This window comes from Phaethon lepturus, unplaced genomic scaffold (assembly GCF_000687285.1).
Source record: "Phaethon lepturus isolate BGI_N335 unplaced genomic scaffold, ASM68728v1 scaffold11245, whole genome shotgun sequence".
Taxonomy (NCBI): Eukaryota; Metazoa; Chordata; class Aves; order Phaethontiformes; family Phaethontidae; genus Phaethon; species Phaethon lepturus.
The window spans coordinates 32,587-54,831 of NW_010541225.1; the positions used below are offsets into that span (position 1 = coordinate 32,587).

The 22,245-nt window shown below is 41.7% G+C and overlaps 1 protein-coding gene across 1 annotated transcript; it reads right to left on the reverse strand.

The window, feature by feature from the left end:
- Positions 1 to 10,577: 10,577 nt before the first annotated feature.
- RABL3 (RAB, member of RAS oncogene family-like 3) lies at positions 10,578 to 22,040 on the reverse strand (the record flags this gene model as incomplete). Its single annotated transcript, XM_010287674.1, has 7 exons — positions 10,578 to 11,392; positions 14,084 to 14,122; positions 15,209 to 15,280; positions 15,951 to 16,101; positions 17,660 to 17,774; positions 20,669 to 20,798; positions 21,923 to 22,040. Coding segments are annotated over 7 exons (691 nt in total), but the record flags the coding sequence as incomplete, so codon positions are not given.
- Positions 22,041 to 22,245: the final 205 nt, after the last annotated feature.

Genomic DNA, 22,245 nt, shown 5'->3' on the forward strand with positions numbered 1-22,245 from the left:
TCCTCCTTAGATGTTTAAAAAAAGGGTCGTAGTTCCCACTCATGGGGGGGAGAACAAGGTGTTTAAGAGCAAAGAAAAGCCATTTTTGAAACTGTTTTATAAGCTTCTTTCATAAATTATACCTCTGGCAATTTTCATGTACAACCCTCTAAATGTATAACAAATATTTGTTTGTTATGCTTCCGAGACATGTTACATTGGGGAAAGAAAGGATCACGTCCCCGTACTGCTGAAGGCAGTGATACTTGTAAAACACCGTGTGGCAACACTACACAGCAGTGAGGAATTTGTATTCCTGTGATTAGAGCTAGTGAGGGGAACTTATAAATTCTGGAATATTAATATTTTTCAAGAAAGCTGTTGCTGAGGCAGGAGCAGCAGCAAGCATTTTAGCTACAGAATACTAATGAAAGTAGCTCTGCATTTCCAGAAGTTGCAGGGGAAAAAAATTGATTTTATTTGATTTTTTTACTTTGAATTCTCCTCTCTCCTAAGAAAAAAAATTTTTTTTCTTCCCCTTTCCATGACCTGCTCTACTATAAGTTCTCCTGCCAGGAGGACTTATCTCTTGGGCACACACACCGAAATTCGAATGTGACCCTGAAGTTTAATGTCTTCCCCTCTACTAGAGCATCCTGGAAGCCTTCCCTCCCCAAAGCAGTTACCAGTTTGCATGGACCCCACAGCAGCCAGCCAGGGTTCGGGCTGCAGGACAGACAGGTCTTAATTGCTTTGTCTTCTCTAAAACTGACACCTCCTTACACCACCCTGAGTAATACGTCAGAACCACCGAGAGCTGCCGCTTTTTGAGGTCTGGCAAACAAGGCTGGCTGCTACAAGGGAGAAGATGGGGTGTATGAAGAAACAGTGACTATGGGTGGGGAAGAGGGAGAGCTTGTTTTCCTTGTCTGTCCTCACTGGTCTTAGGCTCACAGGGTCATAAAATAATTCAGGTTGGAAAGGACTTCAGAAGGTCACTAGTCCAACCTTCAGCTCAAAGCAGGGTCAGCTCTGAGATCAGATCAGGCTACTCAGGACTTTATCCAGTCTTGTCTTGAAAACTTCCAAGGATGGAGACTGCACAGCCTCACCGGGCAGCTTGTTCCACTGCTTGATTGTCCTCACGGTCAAAAGGCTTTTCTTTATATGCAGCTTGAACTTCCCTTGTTTCGACTGATGGCAGTTGTTCCTCATCCTCCCACCATGCACCGCTGTGAAAAGTCAGGCTCCATCTTCTTGGTAACCTCTCTGTAGGTATTGGAAGCTGCTGTCTGGTTCCCCCAAAGCCATCTCTTCTCCAGGCTGAACAAGCCCAGTCCCTTGCAAGATGTGGGCTCCAGCCCCCAACCAGCATGGTTGACCACTGCTGAACTTGCTGCAGTTGATCAGTCTTCCCTGTATTTGGAGCCCCAAAACTGGACACAGGATCTCCTCTTCCCCTACAACACTTGTCTCCCTAGAGCAGGAGCACCACAGCCCTGGCAGGCCACACCACCTCACCTGCTTCTCCCTTGCTTCTTTGTCCGTTTGCCTACACAGCTAAGACGTCTTGAGCCAGTTCTGTCGTCATTTTTGCATACTGTTTTGCACATGACAAACACTGAGCAGATAGCACTAAAGCAAGCACACCTGGAGACACGGTGTGCAGGGGAATTACTTGGAAATGGAGATAGAGAGCTGCAGTTGAAGGCTTGTCTGGAAAGTAGCAAGGCATTTATTGGCAGCATGGGCTGGAGCTGCTGCCTCACAACCAACAAGCAAGAGTGCTGGGGAGAGATGACCTGAGAAAGCAACTGTCTCATCCCTCCCTAAACTCTACTGGGACTTTCTGCCTGCCTGAGAGCCACCTTGACCCAATGCCTCCAACTCCCCCAGCTTTGGGACAGTTCAGAGGCTGATCTGGGCTCCTCTTGTTTCATGACACTAATGGTTTTATGGCATAGTCACCAGGAACAGACTCAGGTAACCTGGCTGTACAATAGTAGGTAATCTTTTCTCTAAAACTGATCAAAATTTAGCCCCATTACAATGTGGGTGGGCTGAAGATGAGTACAACTGGGAATATCCATCATTTTATTACAGCAGTACCTTAAAGTCTTGAACTGTAGACCTGGGCTCCCTTGCGTTAGGCTCTAGAAGAATAGAGACTGAGTAATCTCCAAGTTGTAAGCCTCCTTTAGGTCTCTGTTACTGCTTGCCATCTTCCCATTTCCCCAGGAAGGCTCCCTCCAAACCCTAGCCTCTTACAGCTTTGCCATAAAAAACCTCACCAGCAGTGAGGAATTCTCCAGCTCAAGGCAGAGATTGCGAATACGTTCGTTCACCCTGAGCAGTGATTTATCATTGCCAAAGAAATAAAGTACCCAGCACCTGCCACCTACCCTTGAGACTCCTTTCCTACTAGAGAATATTTAAAAGCAAAGAGTTCATCTCACTTATTTTCTGACAGTGAAGAATTACATGTTTGACTACAGTTTTGGAAACTGAAGTTGCAAAGTTTGAGGGGTTTCCAAGACCCCCTTCCCCTGAGCCATGCAGCAGGAGACGTAACATCACATTTTAGCTTACATTCCCCTTTGAGAACCTGCATCTCACCTTTCTCACACCTTTTTACAAGCCCTGCTCTCTTGTTTTCTTCTTGTGGGACAGGTAGAAATAAAGGCGCTGCTTTTTAATTATGGGTAGACCTATTTCCTGCTTGTTCATATTCCCTGAGAAAGGACAAGGTATTATCACTTTACTCACTTGATGGCCATGTAAATGTTTTAAAGCTTATGGCTGTCTAACCTTGCTTTTCCATTCCATACAGGGGAAAACATTATTTAATGAGACACCGTTGAACTGAAACTTGATTTATTGACCTTCAATTTATATGAAATGCAGAAAAGAAGATTTCTTAACACTTCTGTGGTGTTTCTGTTTCCTAGCCCATCCCATTTAAAAGGGAAATCATAAATCCATGATGACTACTCCCAGTCATCTTCTTGTTCTTCTGGAAATAGCTTCCAGGATTAGTTGCCTTGAAGTGATGGAGCATCCCTTGGAGGGATGGAGCATCTCTTCTCAGGGATGGAGGTGAAGCTGACTGGCCTGTAGTTCTCCAGAATTTCCTTTTTGACCCTAAATGTGAATGTTAAGTTCTCCAGATCCTCCTTTTTGCCCAGGGAGGTTGCGTATTCTACAGCTGTGAAGACATTCAAAGCCCCGCTGGACATGGTCCTGGGCAACCTGCTCCAGCTGACCCTGCCTGAGCAGGAGTGTTGAACTAGATGATCTCAGAGGTTACTTTCAACCTCAGTGATTCTGTGATTTAGCTTAACCAATCCCTTTAGTTAGTTGCAGCAGCTCTTAAATATAGATCTTACGAAACAGTAAGTATAGATGTGCTTCATTAATTTTTTAGCAACTATCTTTGTTATCACATAAATATGATTCAGAAACACAAAGAATTGTTATCACATAGACATGATTCATAAACACAATGAATTATGTGTGGAAGAATGAGCATTAAAAGCATTCAGTGTCTTCTCAGCTATCTTTCCGGGTTATGACTTCTGTCCAGTGCATGGCTTCGTATGGCCTTTAGCCCAAAGAGATTCCAGCAGAAATACATAACAAGACCCAAGGGAGATAGATAGATACACAAAAAATACATAAGACATCAACGCAACAGTATTTGCTACAACATGATGTATATGCGACTGTATGGTATCTGCATACCAGCAGGTAATAAGCTAGATGTGACCTGTTCCTACAGGAGCCATGATGGAGATATGCAAGGAGCTTATCTAAGTCAGAGAGGCAGAATGAGAGGAAGTACCAAGGGGCTTGCTTGAAAATTTAACAGCTTGAAAATGGCATCTGGTGTTCAGCATCTCAGTGGTGAATGAAAGATGAGGAGGAGAATGGAAAAAGCCTTTGAAATAGAAGATCAGGCAGCTTATTGATATATTTGATCCAATAGACAAAGGGCACTCAAAGAGCTCCATAGCATGTGCATTAAAAGGCCTTTTGTTTCCTGCCAAACCACTTGCAAGCTCAGGTAGCGGGCACTGCATGGGTGAATGACCTGGGCTCCTGAGGGAAAAGGGAGGGAGAACCAAGGGACAGTAGTCCCTTTGGCTTCCTGTGCTCTCCGTTCACATTTTCCTGTGCAATGGGTATTTCCTGTGGCATGTGGCAGAGGCAAGGCTGTCCCTTTACCTTGTCTATGAGGGTATACGCTTTCCAGAGCAGGACCTACACCTCCATAAATTTCTACTCTGTGCTTAGCACAGCACTTCTCAGCAGGGACTGTAGTCTGTCAGTGCTGCTATGCTGAGTACAACTACTGGATCACGGCTGGCCATCACTCCTTGTAGCGAGTGGTCATCCAACCCCAAAAGTAAAGCTCTGCTGTTCTGTGTGTGTTGACCCAAACATGCTCACAAGGCTTGGAAAAGGGGACTAGCACGAACAGAACGAGCCGGCCACACACTGACGCCGCAGCACAGAGCAGCACGGATGGTTTTTGCCGCTGTTGAAGGCAACAAGCCCTGCCAGAAAGCCGGTGTGACGTCTTCAACGGGCTGCCGCAGAATAGTCAGAACCACAACAGATGTCACCCCGGAGCGAATGATTTGAAATGTCTGAGACTTTTACTCTGGTAAGCTGCCGGGTTCGGCATGCATGCACAATGTACGTAAGAAACGACCGAAAGAGGCAGATCCTTCCTGATGTGGCCGTGAACCTCATGTTGCAACGGCCCACTGTTTTTCACAGTGGTGGATCTTGTTTCTAAAAGGACCAATCTGTCCTGCCTATCTTCGTCCAGCTAAAATGCATTCATTGGTGTACATATTTATTAATATATTCATTCACTCCTGTCTCTACGATCTCAGCTTCCCCAACTGGCATTTCTTCTCTGTTTGTTAACCCTTTACACATTGCCAAATGGGACAGGAGCTCTCTAGAGCAGCTGTCTTTCTTTATCTGCTGGTGTACTATTTGGTACCAGGGGATTTAATTTCTTTGCATCATAATATAAGAAAATAAAGCAATAGTTTTTATACTTTTTATCACCGCCAACAGCTTTCTGGCCAAAAAAAGGCTCTTTTTAACAACATGTACTTTTTTGTAGAGTGGCTCTTACGAAATACGTCCTTGTCATTTTTCTGGGACCATTCAGCAGCAGATGCTAGACAGGTTAATTATTATCATTTATTTGTGCAGGAAAGGTCATAAAAGTTCTCTGCAGTGGAGAGCACACACTCCTTTTCACCAAAAAGCAGATGCTGCATGAATAGATGCTGGAGAAGCCACCTGCTCACCTTGCTGTGATGCTTCTGCCTTCAGGCTAGAAGAACCACTCCTAGGAGCCAGGAGAAAATTTCGTCATCTTGCCCTGTTCTATCCTTCCCCCCTCTGGTGCAACAGCTAAGGAGGGTGCTAATTTTGGGCAGTCACTGAATTTTGTGATCTGACCTTTTATTCATTAAGCCCACCAAGCCCACATAAGCCACAGCAGAGCAAGCCTCAGGAAGAGAGGACAGCATTAGACAGCAAGATAAAAACTCTGAACATAGTCCTAGCCTTCAAAGCTACTGGGCCTCCTTGTCCTTTGATAAATCTTTAACCCAAAGCCAGCAGTGCGTTGCCACTTTGTAAATGTTAACTTTCAGGTCAAAGGGAATGTAGATGTGCAAGGGTTAATCACACACTGTTTCACTTCATGCTCCTTCTCCTAGTCAAAAGAAATGACTGTACTTCACATTGGATTGCCCACACAGCCCAGACTTCCATTTGGCTTATCCAGTCAGGAAAGAACGTGTGTTTTTATTTATGAGCTTGTCTTGTATTTGACATCTTTGAGAGAAGTCCATGGTGGTATGCTGAGAAGGAATTTCCTTGTGCAGTTTCAGTAGGTATGGAACCAGAGTTTCTATGCATTGGCAAGCCCAAGGGGCACAACAAGCTGTATCTCAGTGATATAATGCCAAAGCAGGAAAAAGAAAACACATGTCTATACTTAGGAGTATTTGCAGCAGGGGCTGGCTAAGCAGCTGAACTGCCAGAGCTAGATTTCACAGTCTCTTTGCTACCACAGATAGCTCTGATCATCTAAACCAACTTCCTTACAAACATACCAGGGTACTTTTCCTCAAAGCTGTGTTAAAGCACGTCTTTCAGAAAACTAACGTTACCCTGAAAAGCCCCAAACAATGACAAATCTGCTTTCTTCCAGGCATCACCACTCTCACTGTTAGGGAACGACCTCTAATTTCAAGATCTTTTTATAGACTCAGGTTCTGAGAGTCACGGTTTATTGCCACTTTGCCTGCACAACCGGAAAGCCCTTACGCTGCTCGTGCACCCACGGTTAGTGATGAAGATGACTCTTAACTTCTTCATTGGGTTCTCATGTACCATAAAGAAACGTATTTTCCCCATATGCTGACTAGATGTTAGAATAAACCCACGGTAGCACAAGTAGATGATGCTAAGAATAAAATTTTGGCTACATGCCAGGCCCTCACTAGGTGGGAGAGCTTTGCCGTTGATTGGAGAGTTGAAATTAAAGCTGATTGGGACTTTTGATTTTATTCTCCTTCCCCTCTTCCACCTGACACCTATGTATGTGACCTTTTTTTCCAAAACCAGTGTCTGTCTGAGGACCTAACGCACAGTGCTGCAGCAAAGCGCACCCTAAGGAAAGCTTTACCTCTGCGCACTTTCTGGTGACTTGCCAGCCAGTGACAGGTCCATCAATAATGATAATGGCTTTTTGTCAAAGAAAACTAGTGCACTAAGCCACAGGCTTGCTCAGCCCTATAGAGGAATCAAAGTAACTGGTGTCCTCGTAGGAAAAGTGAGACAGGAACATGACTTCTAATGGGAAGAGCTCACTAACAAAAGAAATAGAAGGATTAAGTTCCCTTTGCTGAAAAGTAGAAGCAGGTTTTCGATCAGCAAAGTCTGTCACCTCCTTATCAACTGACAAACGAGGATTTAAGCCCCGACTTCACTATACCTCACTGAAAAAATCTGACTGCAGGCTACGGCACAGCAGTTCATATCTCACTTGTAATAAACAGAGCACATTGCATCTGCAAATATTATTATCAATAATGAAAATTCGTATTAAGGTTGCACTAAGGTTGCATTACTGGATAGGTTTCCCCTGATTAAAGCCAGTGGCACCTTTGCTAAAGGCTGCTGCAAGGAGCAGGCAATGCTGTCGCTACGAGAACAAAAATGTATACTCAAAAATTCAAGGCTACTGTACACATGGGTTTCCTACTTTTCTGCATGGAAATCAAGAGGGTCAGATTTGGGGTTTTTTCCATGTTTAGGACATATTCATGCTTCTGACTACCCCCTCAGTCATCAAATTGGTCATAAATCAACTAGAAAACTCTGCCGAGCCCCTTGGGAAGAGGGGAGGCTCGTTGTTTATTTGCTATACATTTCACCGGTGTGTGCACGGGAAGCCTAACACATCTCAAATGTACCTGCGTGAGCCATCTTCACTGACACCTCTGGTACACAGCACCTGGGCATATATTTCTGCCTGGGAAATAACATGGAGAGATTGAGTAGCTCCAGTTTAAAGGAAGTGGGTAAAAGTGCTTTGATGTGAAATGTGTGCGCCTGTGACGGACACCGGAGAGACAGACGGAAGGAGAAGGAGAGATGTAAGAAAACAGAGAGGCAGAGTCATGCACAGAGAGGCGGAGAGAGAGACAGGGAAGGAAATGAAGTGGTACAGCAAGAGAGACAAAGCATGGCAGAGAGCAACAGAGAGAAAAACAGGGAAAGAAAGGGGGAACCAGAGGTCAGAGAGCGGGGATCAGGAAGAGAAGGGTCTTTGTGATCCAAAAAAACCCCAGGGTTTGGCTGGACAATGAATATTTGGGAGAAAGATTAACACAGGGTTTTTTTAGTGACTATTTAAAACTGATGTTCAGACATTCTGAGATAGAAGTAAAGCAGAAGCATTGAAGGGATGGCCCAGTGAATAAGGGTAAAGTCAATGAAAAAAACTGGGATGGTCATTCCACATCGCCTGCTGGATCCTGACATTTGATATACACCACAGCAGGTGTGAGATATTCTTGCTCTATACACAAAACTAACATGGGTACAACCAAGATATGTATGGTGGCATTATTGTGTACACAGCCACTATCGCTGATTAAAATAAGGAGAAAAATGCACCTAATCCCACACTACAGCTATTCAGCAGGTTAATGGTGCCTGCAACAGCTTCTGCCAATTCCCATTGTTTGCCTTATTTATAATCAGTCCATTCTGCCTCAACACTACGTTTAGGAAAACAGAAGCTACCACTCCAAACAAAAATCATACGGAGCTATGTCCAGAGAGCTACAGCGTGAGCCAGTCATGTAACTGTGAAAACTACAAAACAGGGACACCACAATTATCCAAACCCCTAGCATGGAAAACCCACGAGATTTTAGGATTATATTCAAACATAACTCAAATATGCTAATACCCTTAACTCAACCCTGATGAAATACTAGAAGAAACGTAGGTAAAAATACATGCAAAAACCCATACAGGTGTTTTACAAAGCAATCTGTTCTAATTGAGGAACACAAATTCTAAAGCACTGTAATCATGGTCAGACAGGTCTGCAACTATTTTTCAGGGCTACTGATGGAGAACAGCCGGGAAATTTAGCCTTCATCCTTTAGGATTATAACCAAATGACAGCTACCTAAGGATTGCAGTTCATTAAAACTAACCATTGAAGTTAAATGATTTGTTTATGTAGGACAGAGTTAAGGTTGGTGATACCAGAATAAATATTGTGACAACACAAACAGCTTGGAACACCTCTGGTACTCATTTTCTTCAAGTTAAACATCCAGACTAAAATTAAAAAAGGTAAACTCTTTGATTCCCAATGTATTGAAAGTGCTACAATTTGATAAAGATACACCAGAGCCTTGCCTCCAGGGAAGCCTCCTTCACTTTGCAGATGGGACAGTGAGACTGACCACAAAGTCACTTGTCAGACCACACAGCAGGTCAGTTCAAGAGTGGATGGAGGTATCTAAGGAGGAGTTTTATGGCTTACAGCTGTATGATTTAAGTCCAGACATAGCTGAGCCTAGAGCAGGAGCCACAGCCTCAAACAAACTTCTCTCTCAATCTGCTAACTTTCTACTGCCTACATGCTCTACTTTTCCTCTGTACTATTCCCTTTACCTTGTCTCCCTCTTATCACAACAGTATCTTTTCTAATTTGCTCCTAAATCCTGATTGTCTTCACCTTCAGTCCCACTGGTGCAGAGGAATTACGCATTCTCTCCTCTTCCTGGAGTGTGAGCTGACCTTCACAAGATTTCTCATATGAAGACGTTTCTTCTTTGTGGAGTCTCAGGAGTCAAATGCACAAATACAGGTAAGCTGCAACTAGGGCTTAGGTCACCCTACAGCATGCTGAGCAATGTTCGTTTTTTGATTAATTGAAGAGGGCTACTTAGGATAGTTGCTTCCTCCAAATCAAAGAAAGAGCTGTACAACCGTTGCTTCATGCTGCATCTTAAACTAAATGACCTCCCTTACTCTTACTATACTTCCAATTCTCCTAAAGAAGCCATGGGGTGAAGGAAGAAATAGCCCTACCTTTCTTGTTCTGCTCTGCAGTTCCTTGGTAACTGGAGGGAGCCCAGATCTGATTACCCTAAGACCTTGAGAAAATAATTCCAGCTGTCTTTGTCAAAGGAACAGAGACATTCATGCTGTCATGAGCTGCATAGCTCAGACATGGGTTATCTGCTCTGAATATTTCGGTACCCTATTTTCCCTCGTCGTAAATGTAAACTAACAACTTATTTCATACAGGCATCTAAAAACTCACTGCACTCATGTTTGCAAATGCTCCAAGACCTTTCTGGAAGGAAAAGCAAAGTAACCATATTTTTACTAAGTTTGACTGGTGCACCTAGCTGTCATTTTTGTGCCTGATTAGTGGCAATAGGCAGCTTTCCATTTATTTCCAAGCAGCTGCTAAAGAAGAGCTGCAGTCAGATGTAATCTGGAGACTGCAGAACTCTTCTCGTTGCCAATTTCACACCAGCTTTTTGCTTTCTTCTATCCCCATTTATTATTAATCTGTATTTATGTCTAATTCCAGCTTTTAGTTAGCCTTTGCCAGAGGCTAAACCATTAGAGGTAACAATGAGGAAGGAGGGGAAAGAAGAAACTGCCATAAATCAAGCTTTTACTACTCCATATAAATAATGGGAAGGTGAGAAACTGTGTAAAGCTCGGGCTATTTAGGAAGACAACAGCTTGCCCAGTAGATCAGAACAGGTCAAGTCTCCTTTATCCCTAGTACTAAAAATGAAATGGAAACATCCCTATCACATAACTTTCCTGCTAATCATGCTCAGTTCCTACTTTTTACAGGGTTTTATGTCCGTTTTAAATTTCTACACATTCTCATTCAGAGAATGATCTTATATTTCATGTTTTCTGAATCTGCTAAGTTCTTAGGCTCAGTAAGACCATATCACATTTGTTCCAAATAAGGACTGTATAAAAACATACTTTTTCCATCAGCTTTCAATGCATTGTCTTTTAATTTAGTATTAAGAACAAGACCACACTCAATTATGAAAAGATAAACAGGAATACCTGATTCACTTTGTCCCCTCCAAAGTAATAAACTTTATTTTAAGCAGCAGAATTAATACCACTTGTTTTCTACTCATGATTTTCTTTTTAAGGCTTCAAATCTTTTTTCATCTCTTGCCTATTTCTTTTATACCTTTTGAGTAGGGCTGAACAGTGTGTTCCAGGCAAGACACCATCATTCATTTAACGAAGGCAATCTGTTATTTTCCAGACCATTCCTTACCCATCGATACATTTTGCTCACTTGTTTTGTTCACTTTACTGTAGATGAGAAGCCCACTTAGTGTCATCTTTCCTTTAGAGGTAAGATGAATGTAATTCTTTGCAAAGACTGTCCATAAGTTTTCCAAAATGGAGACAAAGATGTCACATATACGTGCTGTGTATGATAAAGCTTCCCACAGCAGTGTGAGCGGCATTCAATTTATTGCACACTTTCCCAAAGTGTTTCCATGTATCCAAACAGCCTGCAATGCTAAGAAACACTCTAGGCTTCAGATTGGATTTTTGGAAATTCTTCCCCAAGTCTTGTCCAGCAAAAGTAGCTTCAGCAGTCTACCCGGCCAAAGCATAATATCATTTTACTCTGCTTGACATAAGCATTATTGTCTTTAAGCATCCCGTCAGAATGGGAATGTCGTTAGGAACTTCAAGAAGTCATCTTCCACTTCTTCAGTATTCAGTCATAATGAAGGCTCTTCAATGTTCCTCCTCCAAACCTTTTCCTTTCAGAGAAGCCAGGAATCTAAAGACAGGAAAGGTAAGTTGTCATGTCAGAATAGGAAAGGTAAGTTGTTATGTCAGAATTAGCATGAGCTCCCTCTAGCCCACATTGAGTGCCTGTTACCAAGCCAACTGCAACAATGCCTTCCTCTTCCACGCCGTCTGCAGAATCAGGACTAAAATGCTTCAGCTTACTTCTACAGGAGCATCATCAATTAAACAAGATGCAAAACTTGAGTACGGCTCATTACTTCTATGGAGCTCCTTAAGACTTTTTTGCAAAGGTTACAATGAAAGTCTTAATTTCTTGGGCAAATCCTAAGCAAGTTAATTACAGATTTCAAAGTCCGTATTTTCCCCCAGATTCAAATGCATACAAGAATTTCTCCTCCAGTCATTTTAAAACTATAAAATAGTATTACCAAGTTCTATTAAACAGCTGTTGAGACTTTATGCTTTCTAACCTGAGACAGCAGCATTTCACTGGTAGTTGAAAGTACACTTTTATCAGTTGCTGAAAGCTTTAAGAAACCTAGCAGACTAGAAATGGCTGCAACAATACAAAGGATTAGCACTCCTGCTTTTGCAGCCAATCTGTAGACACTGCTTACACCGTGACAATGAGTGCTTACAAACAAAGTCTACTTGAAACCATCAGAAGCTTCTCTGGCTTAAGGATATTTCAAACAGACTTGCAATCCAATGGACCTGTGAAGCCCCCAAAAGAAAGAGATGCGCTGCTTTCTAATGCTCTATAAGATGTCTGTCCTATTGGTGGCATCAGAAAACTATTTGATTACAGTCCAGGATAACTTTCAGATATCTAAGTACATAGAAGCAGAAACAGTAGGCCCAGTAAACACATCCTCTCAAAGTAATTCCACACTCTCATAGGAAACACAGTGTATTAAAATGGAAGGTGTCAGCCAAGCACTACAAATCACGCCAGGAGAACACGGGCATGTACGAATGGTATGGGATGAAAATGTAATTTACAACACAAAGTAGATTGCTTAGGTTACACACTTCATTGGTAAACTGAGAGAGGTAAAGAGCTTGCCCAAAATAAGTGTCTACTAAAAAACCACAATTTAAATTTAGTTAGGCTTTTCAGGCCCAAAACTCAAATGGATATTCAAGGTATTCATTCAGGAATTGTTTTGTTCATGTCTGAAAAGCAATCATCTCTAAGGAAAGAATCAGGGAGATTTTGCACAAAGGTTTGTCTCATCAAAACTGCTTTGGGAATTCAAAAAGGAAAAATGCAATCATTGTAACTAAAAAGTAGCAGGACACCATAGCTAAAAACTTATCTGCTTTAGCCTTTTTTATATCAAAGTCACTAATTAAGAGTAACAATTATTTATTATTAGAGATCTGATCGAAGTCATAGCTACAAACAATCTGAAACTTATCATTCTTTTCATCCTGAAGAAGTCTACAATAGAAATACCTCAAAACACTAGTGATCAAAGAGTCCTATTGCAGAAAACCCACAAACACATTTGTAAGATTTACATTAAGTAGATTATTTCAAATAATAACATTAAGAGGTTATAATGAAATCTCCAGTTCCCATTTGGATTTTGCCTCTTTAAACACAGCTGTCCACTGCTTAAGAATTGTTTTAAGCTTTTGAGCTGTCTTCAGTGAGGCATATGAAAGTAGTCATCAGAAGGCTGTAATCTTTGGCACGTGGCCATAAGGAATATAAAGTTAATCCCTGGCTAGCCACTAAAAATGATCAAATAAGAAAAATATAAATCTTACATCATGCAAAGACAACCAGCACACAGACAGATTTCTGCATGAAGCTATTATCCCCATGAAAGGGAGACTTCCTTTCACTAGAATGTGGGGAGGAGGGGAGAGGGGAGGAAAAAAGCCATCATGCAGAACTGGAAGAGGAAAAAGCAAATTTATTTTTAGAAGGCATAAAAAAACCTCTCAAAGAAAGTAAGTATTTTCTAATCTGTGACTATTTTTTCCCCCATTCTCCCTAAGGGGCTTTCAGCACAGCTACATCTAATGATACATTTGATTGTATTTCAGTGGTGCTATTCATGGTAATTTGAAAGCACCTCACAGATATGTTAAGTGGAACCTCACTACTCCCCACATAGTAGACTGTGGGATGGGAAGGTGGGGGGCACAAAAAGTTGAAGTGGCCTGCTTCACATGACCAGGAGAGTCATTTTGCTAGTTCTTCACCAACTGTTGTGAAAGCAGTTAATTCAGCCATTTAGGAATGAATGGTATCATACTGCCATTTTCCTTGTGGCTTTACTGGTTCTATGAAAACTACCTGTACAAAACATAAAATGCTAGTTCCACCTGTGCAAAAAAAAACCCCAAAAAGCTTTTTCATTGATGTTCAGGACAGCATCTCTGGCCTAAATCTGCAACCAAGCAGCCTGAAGCTGACAGATCTGCAACTGATTGTATTTGCCCATTTTACCTCACCCTTGCAACCTCTACTATGTTAGCATACTTATTTCACTGCCAATCACATTACAGACAAAGACTTCAGCTGACAACGGTCAGCCATTTTTCTGCCTACCAAAAAAAGATGTGCTCCCATAGATTTAAAAACTCAAATGATAATCTATGCTGGTAATTAAGTCACATGAAGCCTATGTTTTAAAGAGGACTCTGTCAACAGTTCATATTACACAGGGAGAAACAAAACAATAGAGGAGGAAAAATGACAAACCTGATTGCCATCTCTTAAGAAGTATCTCTTCTCTATGACCTGGGAAAAACAGAGAATGATCTTAGCTGGTACAGCATATGCATAACCTCAGATTCCAATCAACACTTCACAAGAGAGCACTGAAACGCATGGCTAACTGGGACAAGGTCTGAACCCATGTGCCCTGCTCCAGGCCTACTGCTTTAAGTGCAAAGCTCTATTACACACAGAAGTAGTTGCCACCTCCAGTCGTTCTTGGTAAAGCTGTGTTATCATCAACTTCTACACATGTAATTCAGTTATCCCTCTTTAGTAATGAAGGTGACGGTTTGGGTGTCTCCTTATTGCACCAGTTATTCCCATCCCTCTCTGCAGGTGCAGCAGTTCTGAGCACTAGTAAAAGCTCATTCTGCAGGTGCATAACAACTCCAGTGGTTCTGAGTAGCCCCTGGCCACAGGTGACGCCTGAGAAGAACTTAACTTGCTCTCTGACAATGATGCACAACCTGTCCATGATGAAGGATACCTATGGAGGCTGTACCGCCAATCCAAGAATCAAAAAGTGATTTGTATCACCCTGTACAATCTACAACCTCCTCCAAAAAAAATTCAGGCCTAATTTGCTCTAAAGCGTGACTTGTTACAGGAGGTGATGTGCTCCACTATGATTTCTCTGTCTAGGAGATGCTTAAACCAGAGCATTCCTTCTGTCATTTTCACAGTAGGCCCTGATGCTCTCTTGTGCAGGAAGGAAGAGTAATATGCCAAATTTCTTAACTCCTAAGGCTTGCTTTAACCAAGAGCAACACAGCTAACCATAGTCTTGTAACTCCCCATATTACTGCCTTAGCACACTTGCAAACCCGCTGGCCTGCCAAAGGGCTTCAAAAGCATATGCAGAGTGTCTTTGTACATTTGTGAATTCTTTTTTGTTCCTCTATGCAGACGAAGAATTGAACCTTCAAGCAGATCAGCTATTTTCTGGAAGTTTCCAAAAGCAGACCAATCTTTGGCCTCCCCACACCTGGCTTGAACCGACTCAAAAAATGGAACGCGAAAGGAGCAGCTATCTGTTGTCCCACGTTCACATCACAGACAGCATTCAATAATAGAACAATAAAACATAATTTAATTAACCTGACTTACCTTATCAAAAAACCTGCTTAGCTTGACAGCATTGGATGAACCTGCAGCCAGGTAACGGGGATTGGTGCAATCCTAGAACACACAAAAGACAACAACAAACCAAGCACAAGGAAATCAATGCAAGGAAGCCATACGCATGGAAATCAACATACCCTTTTCCATTACACATGCATATGCAATCAGCTAGGGAAAACACTGTATTTCTGCTCCACATTCATTTGAGAGAAAAGGCCAGGTTCTGTTCTGTGAATCAACTGGAGAATTCTAAGCATCTCCCTATGTGCTCCATGTCTTCCTTCTGCCACGAGCTAAACAGTCAGCTTACAACTTGTACAAGCTTGAGATTGTGCATGCGTGTGTATGTATGTCTGCGTATATACAAGCATTCACACAGCACATGTACATTTTTATACATATATATAGACGCTATATATAAACTGATCTTCATGGTTCATTCAAACATAGTCTTTGTCAGAACTAAGAACAGGGAAGGGAAAACTTAACTACCAACCATCAATTCTAAGCTTCAGTGACCTTATCTAACACCCTCTATACCTCCCTATAGTTAAACAAAGATGATTGTTTCATCAAGCAAGGGGGATGGCCAATCAAAATGTGCATGACTACAGCATTACTGAGAAAATATCCAAAAGCCTGATTTTTCTAACAACATCTTCACTCACTAAAAATCAGAATCTCTCCCATATAAAAGAAAAACAACACCGGTGACAAGTATACTAACCAAATTTATCTCTTCAGCATTGAAATCCTCAGCCAAGAAAGCTGTTCTGGTCAAAACTTCATTCCGCTTAGTTTCTGGGATCTGATCCAGCTTAGTTCCTATTACCAGCAGAGGAATCTGGTTATCAGCAAACTGTTCACGGTCATAGTCACTGATGAGAGAAACATATAATTCTGACTGAAGTGATGGTCGTGTAAGCAGGCACAGGAGCGCCATCAGTTCCCCTGTCCCTTTCAACTAATGGTCATTTATTTGTTAAGGGTCATTATTTATCTAAGAGAGAATGTGCTGTGTCTGTAAATCAAGGAAGGGCTTCTGCATCTAAGGCACTACACAGAGACTGAAAGGAAAAAGAAAAGAAAAGAAACCACATGAGTTTGATTTCTTCTCATCATAGATGAACTGCAGAAGAAATGCTAAAACAAGCAGGAAAGAAACAGGAATTCCAGTATTGTGCCAAGTGTATGCAGCCACCAGAGACAGATCAGGGAGCTGCCATCTCTGAACATCTAAAGTTCCTACATATATACACTTTTTAAGGAGGGACAATGAAATAAATTGCAACTGTGAAACACTACCCCTATCCACCTTAGATCAACGAGGGTTGCAATAACAATTCTGTGGTGGTAAGTTACTACTTCTACATTCAAGTAAAGGTAGCCACTACAAGCTGAATTCCAACAAGCTTTGATTCAGATATGAATAATAATCAAAGACATCCTTTATAAAAATAAACAACATTGCAATTAAATGTCATCGCATATCCAAGCTCCAATCATACCTCTCCCATTTTGTCTTCCATTTTTACCTGAACCAAGGTTTCTAGAAAGTAATTTTTCAACCAACAGCAACAACTTGACCAGTAATTGCTAGTGGCTGAGCATCTGTCCCTGACAGAAGTTAAGCTTTTGAAAATTTAAAAAATTGTGAAGAACCTGTATGTGGAAAAACTGCAGAAATTTGCCATTTATACAGTGCAAGCCCTCCTTCCCTTCTCCATGTTTCTACAGAAACACCTGTGTACCAGCACAGGCAGATAAACAATTGATATTCTTCCCACAAAAAGCCACACCTTTACTATTGCTCCCCTGCTCATGTGTGAGGTTTATCAATGATCTTAAAACCTCTTTGACTACATGTGTAACAGGAGCATGGAGATACAGGAAGAAACACTTGACAAGATGCTGGAAAGCTAATTATGAATATACTGTTTAAGCAGACTTTTATAAGCTCTTTTTTAGCCACATTCCTGAAGTAATTCCCCACTGCCCAAATAAAAAAGTAATTAAGTGAACTTCCTCAGTCTTGGTGCACTGAGGGAAAACCTTTTGGAACAGAGACATGCCATCCTGTGGCACTTCCTGTACAAGGGCGTTGCACGTCTCAGTACAGACACACAAGTTTTCAGGTAACAGGGACTGCACGCGCTCTCACAGAGGCCTCAGACAAATGAAGGATGCAGGAAACATCTTTTCCCTTAAAGCAAGGTCTCTGCCATACAGTTTGGGAATCTACTGGCAGGATGGTCTGACTGGCAGTGTAAAACAAAAAGAACAGTGATCTTCTTTGATACATCACATTTTTTTCTTTCTTTCTTAGAAGTCTAGCCATATCTAATTTTTAACTAGCCTTAGGAACGAACAAAGCCTTCCCAAGCTGTTAGCTTGGAATTATTGTGCCTTAACCCTGCATGTATGTTTTTCACTCACCCATTTGTCACAAGAACTCCTGTTGGAGCGACATCTCTGTTGAGTGCTTCCAAAGACCAGCGATACAAATTCTGGGATGATTTCTTGTTGGTTAAGTCATGCACTAAAATTATCCCTAAAGAGATGGCAGCAAGATGTTATTTAGTGATATATATTTTTTTCCTTATCTTACCAAAATGACATCTGCAGGTTCCCAGTCATCTGAGAATGAAGAAAGGGAAATATAACTGGTTCAGTTACGGTGAATGAGTAAAGCTGAAAATATTAGGATGCAACAGCTTTTTTAAAGCTGCTTATCAGGAATTAGATAAGAGTGAAGAGAAAAAACCTCATAGAAGGAGGAAACAAACGGCCACTTCAGGGTTTAATCTGCAAGAGGCTTGCAAGCATTCCCTGATTCTGCTCTGTCTAGTCCTGTATTACTGCAGCAGGGAATTTACCCTTTCTCTGTTTTACCTAATTGGTAAACATAACTATCTTTTTGTCACACCATCTAAGAAGTCTAAAGGCTGTTTCTTTGTTTCAAAGAGTTTAGAGAGCACTATTGCTTTCCTGCATTTTCAAGAATTAATGCTACATACCTGAGGAGGGGAAACACACTCTGATAAACTTTTAGAGTCCACCAAATGGCTGGTAGAAACATGAATTAATAAGATTTCATGTATTTAAGATTAAGCTTCTAGTATTTTTCATTACCATGATCCTTCAAAATGCAATTTCAAAGACAGAAAAACAGCCAGCCAAACTTCCTAGCTGTGCTATTAACAGACACCCACTTCTGATAACCACAGTTCCTACCTCAATTACCATCTCCTGATAGCAAATTTCTTCTATTTATTCATACCTTCTGCAACCTGTGGAATGGAACTTCCTCCAGACTTCAAACCATCATTAATTCAAGGACAAAACAGAATTATATCCCTTATCTTCATCAGGATTTGTTCTCAACACACTTCACAGCCCACAGGTGGACAAAACTCATTAAATTAATCTTTCACCTTAACTCCCACTGTGCCACCCACTGTACACACTATGACAAGCCGCATTTCCACAAACATTCTCCACTAGCCCATATGACTGTGTGCAGACTCTTCTATGAGAGTTCCCAGCATATCACAACCATAGCCCTATTTCAAAGCATTTAGCTCAGTGACAGTATAAAAAGGCAACTCAACTGTATGTCCACCCCCAGCACAGGGAGAAAAAGCCTGATACAACGTAAGTTGGCCTACGGCAACAGATTCAGAGGTGCTGCTGCATAATCTGCGGGAAACATTCTCCACCTCCAGACACTCTTCCACAGTTACGTTTTTGATTGGTCAGTTCCCTTATCTGCTTCATTGCAAACCTACACAGTTAGTTGCACCAGCAGAAAAAGACTATGTCAACATCAAAAAAGGGCAGGCAAGACCAATGACTACTCAAGGAAACGTTCCTCCCCCATTAAGGTTTGCAAGCCACAGCCTTACTGCCTAGTCACTGTCCTGGACTTTCACAGTCCACACACCAGATGCAGGGATACCAAAGCAGAAGATCTGCAGTCAAACCAAAAGCAAACCGCACTTAATCTTGTCAACAATCAGGTCTTGCTGACAGTCTGCACAGATGCTGCCACAACCAAACATTAACTGTCTTTTCATCTCAGGTTTTCAGACCACTGCAAACCCAGAAAACACAAGCAGTTAGGCAGAAGGAATGCATTCATCTTCGCTTCTTACATCAGGCCAAACGGAGGCAATTTGTGACACAACCTCTAATGAAAGAATTAAGCTAATGAAAGAAACCAGAGCCATGGCTACCTACCTAAGTCAACAGTTTTCATATGCGAGCTGCCTAATAATATCTTTTGGGCAGTGGAGATAAATAACTCTATTTTAATAATGTCATCAATTATAATTCAGACACAGAAGTTCAAGATTTCATCTCCTAATGGGCCGTTCTAGGATATTTCCAAGTGGTATACTATGGATCTGGTGTCAAAAAGAAATAAATTTTTTTCATATACTGCAGAGGCTTGCTTTGAGGGCACAATTCAACTCAAACCAGAGGTTTGGTTACAGAGGTCTGGTTAACAATATAAGCAAGAGGTACCTACACACAGTTTTCCTCCTGGGAAAGGAAGAAGAAATACCTAGTTAAATAATCACAGAGCAAAAATGTTTATTGTATGGCTAAACACATTATTGAAAGGCCCTAAAATGACTGGGAACAGGAAATGAGAATCAAACAGAACATTTGAGACAGTTTTTCAGAAGCAGTTCTTAATCTGGTACACATCTATTTCTAGCAAAATGTCCTTGGATGCCAAGAAGTAACAACTGAAATACTGCATTATTAAAGTTTATAATCTCTTATTTGCTCTTATTAGTGGTACAGATGAACTACTAGGCCTTTCAGTATCTCAACAGAAGGCATAAAATACTACTTTCTATCTACAGCAAGTTACCAGATTCGATTATTAAAAATAATTTGACAAATTAAGTAAGAAGAGGCAAGATGATTATCAGCATATTGCAATTATATGGGAGACCAGTTCATATTTGCCAGGGTAGGATATAACTATGAAAGTTCATATAAATTCAAATAATTAGTTCCCAGCTGTAGCTTTTGGAACCAAACAGACAAGAAAATATACATGCAGAAATATTATTTATATCAGGCCTGGAAAAGTGAAGGCAACTTTTATGTCTGCAAGTGTAGCTGGAAGGGCCCCCACTGCAACTTCAAAGACTCCCTGCTGCGCCAGCTGCACAAGACTGAAGTGAAAGGCTGAGGAAGCACATCTGCAGAGGTTTGCCTAAAACAGGTTTGCCTAAAATAGCTTTCCAGTTCAAAACTGAATCCATAAAATTCTGCCTACAAATGGTGTAAGTTTTTTTCCTATATAAATGTACTGGAATCAGTAAAAAGAACAAGATAGCCCTCAGCCAGACTTAAAGGAACACTGGCCCAGAACCAAGAGACAGCTCATAACAGAAATAGTGATAAAACCAGACCAAGCAAACTCACCATTCAGCAAGTTATAAAATACTGCTCGTGTGCTTTTCACACTAGTGGCACTACCCACTGAACCTCCAACATCCCACAGCTCAATGTAGTAGGTCTTCTCTTCTGGAGTGCCTTCTTTGTAGTCATGGATCTGATGAAAAATTCACATCATACATAATGACAGCACCAGCTCACAGGAGTTAATCCACACAACACTGACGTGTAAAACTGAAAGGATTATTGTACTTGGATAGGAATTTGTAAATTCTTATGTTGACACCATTTGAAATCTCTCAAGTAGAAGGGAGGTGGAATGAGTCAAGCTGTAGCTACTGGATACTACAGCTCTTATATGAGATGGAGCTTGGCGAGTCAGCAGGGAGTATCCTTTCCACCTCAATATTAACAAACCTAATGCCTCATGATGTGCTTAGAAACAGCATGTTGCTAAAGCAGATGAAAAACTAGGGTCATGATTTCTTACAGTTGTCAAAACCTACATGGTAGTACTGGAGGAATATTAACACAGGTCTCCACATCAGATTCCAACTGACCACACCTTTTTCCTCTACAAATTCTCACTGACATCTCAACTGAATCAATCCACAATTTTTGCCCTTGGATCTGCTAGGTAGTTTTCCTCTGCAAACAGGGCTGGCATGTTTCTTTCCCCAGATTTTGGAACTATATTCCTAACCTATGGCAATGCATTTCAAGGAGAATGCAGCATAGAGCGATGAAGGAAGAAAGCATTTATCACTATCACATGAGGATTGTAGGTTGGGCCAAAAAAATGCTAGATGAATATTCTCATTCCTCTGCTAGTCCTGTAATGAGCAGACAGGAAGAGAAGCAACGCTATGGTCAGTACCCTCAAATTAAACAAGTAAATTGTTTCTCCCCAATGTTTGGCTGACAATTTAGCCGTGCATTAACTGTGTTTTAAATTCTGTGCCTTCTGCCTTAAACTGGCCGCTCTGTAACTTGTGAGACACCAGCAGCCACTGCAGCAAGGAGAGGCGCTACGAACAACAAATACCTTGTTTGCTTTTGACAACCTTGTAAGGTCAAAACTTGCTCACACAAGCGCTTGGCTCACATTTAATACCATTTTGCTCCAGAAGATTGTATGTTCAGCAAAACAAAACATCGAAACACACCTCCTTCTGGGGCAACAAGTAATGAAAAGAACAAACAAACAAAACAAAAAACCCCATCAAGGCCCTTCTCCTCCCTTACACTTTAAGCCACCAAGAGGTCGGGCACATCACCTACTCGAACATCCACCGAGCAGCCCACTGTCCAGGACGGGTTTCCCAACACCTGGTTTTGGCACAAGAGGTGAACAAGCGAAGATTTTCCGACACCTGCAAGTGCACACAGAGGACAACCCCTGGGAGATCACACAAGCGCAAGTAAAAAGACCAAGAGCTGACGGGCAGCAGCACTAACTAAACGTGACAGCCCTGCCGCCGCCCTTCCCCCGGTGCCAACAGGTAACGGCCACCGGTCAGCGCCCAACAGTCGGGGCAAATAGGGGAGGAAGGGAAGGAAGGAGCGAAGCCCCGAGGACCAGGGTGCACGGCCGAAGGCGGGCA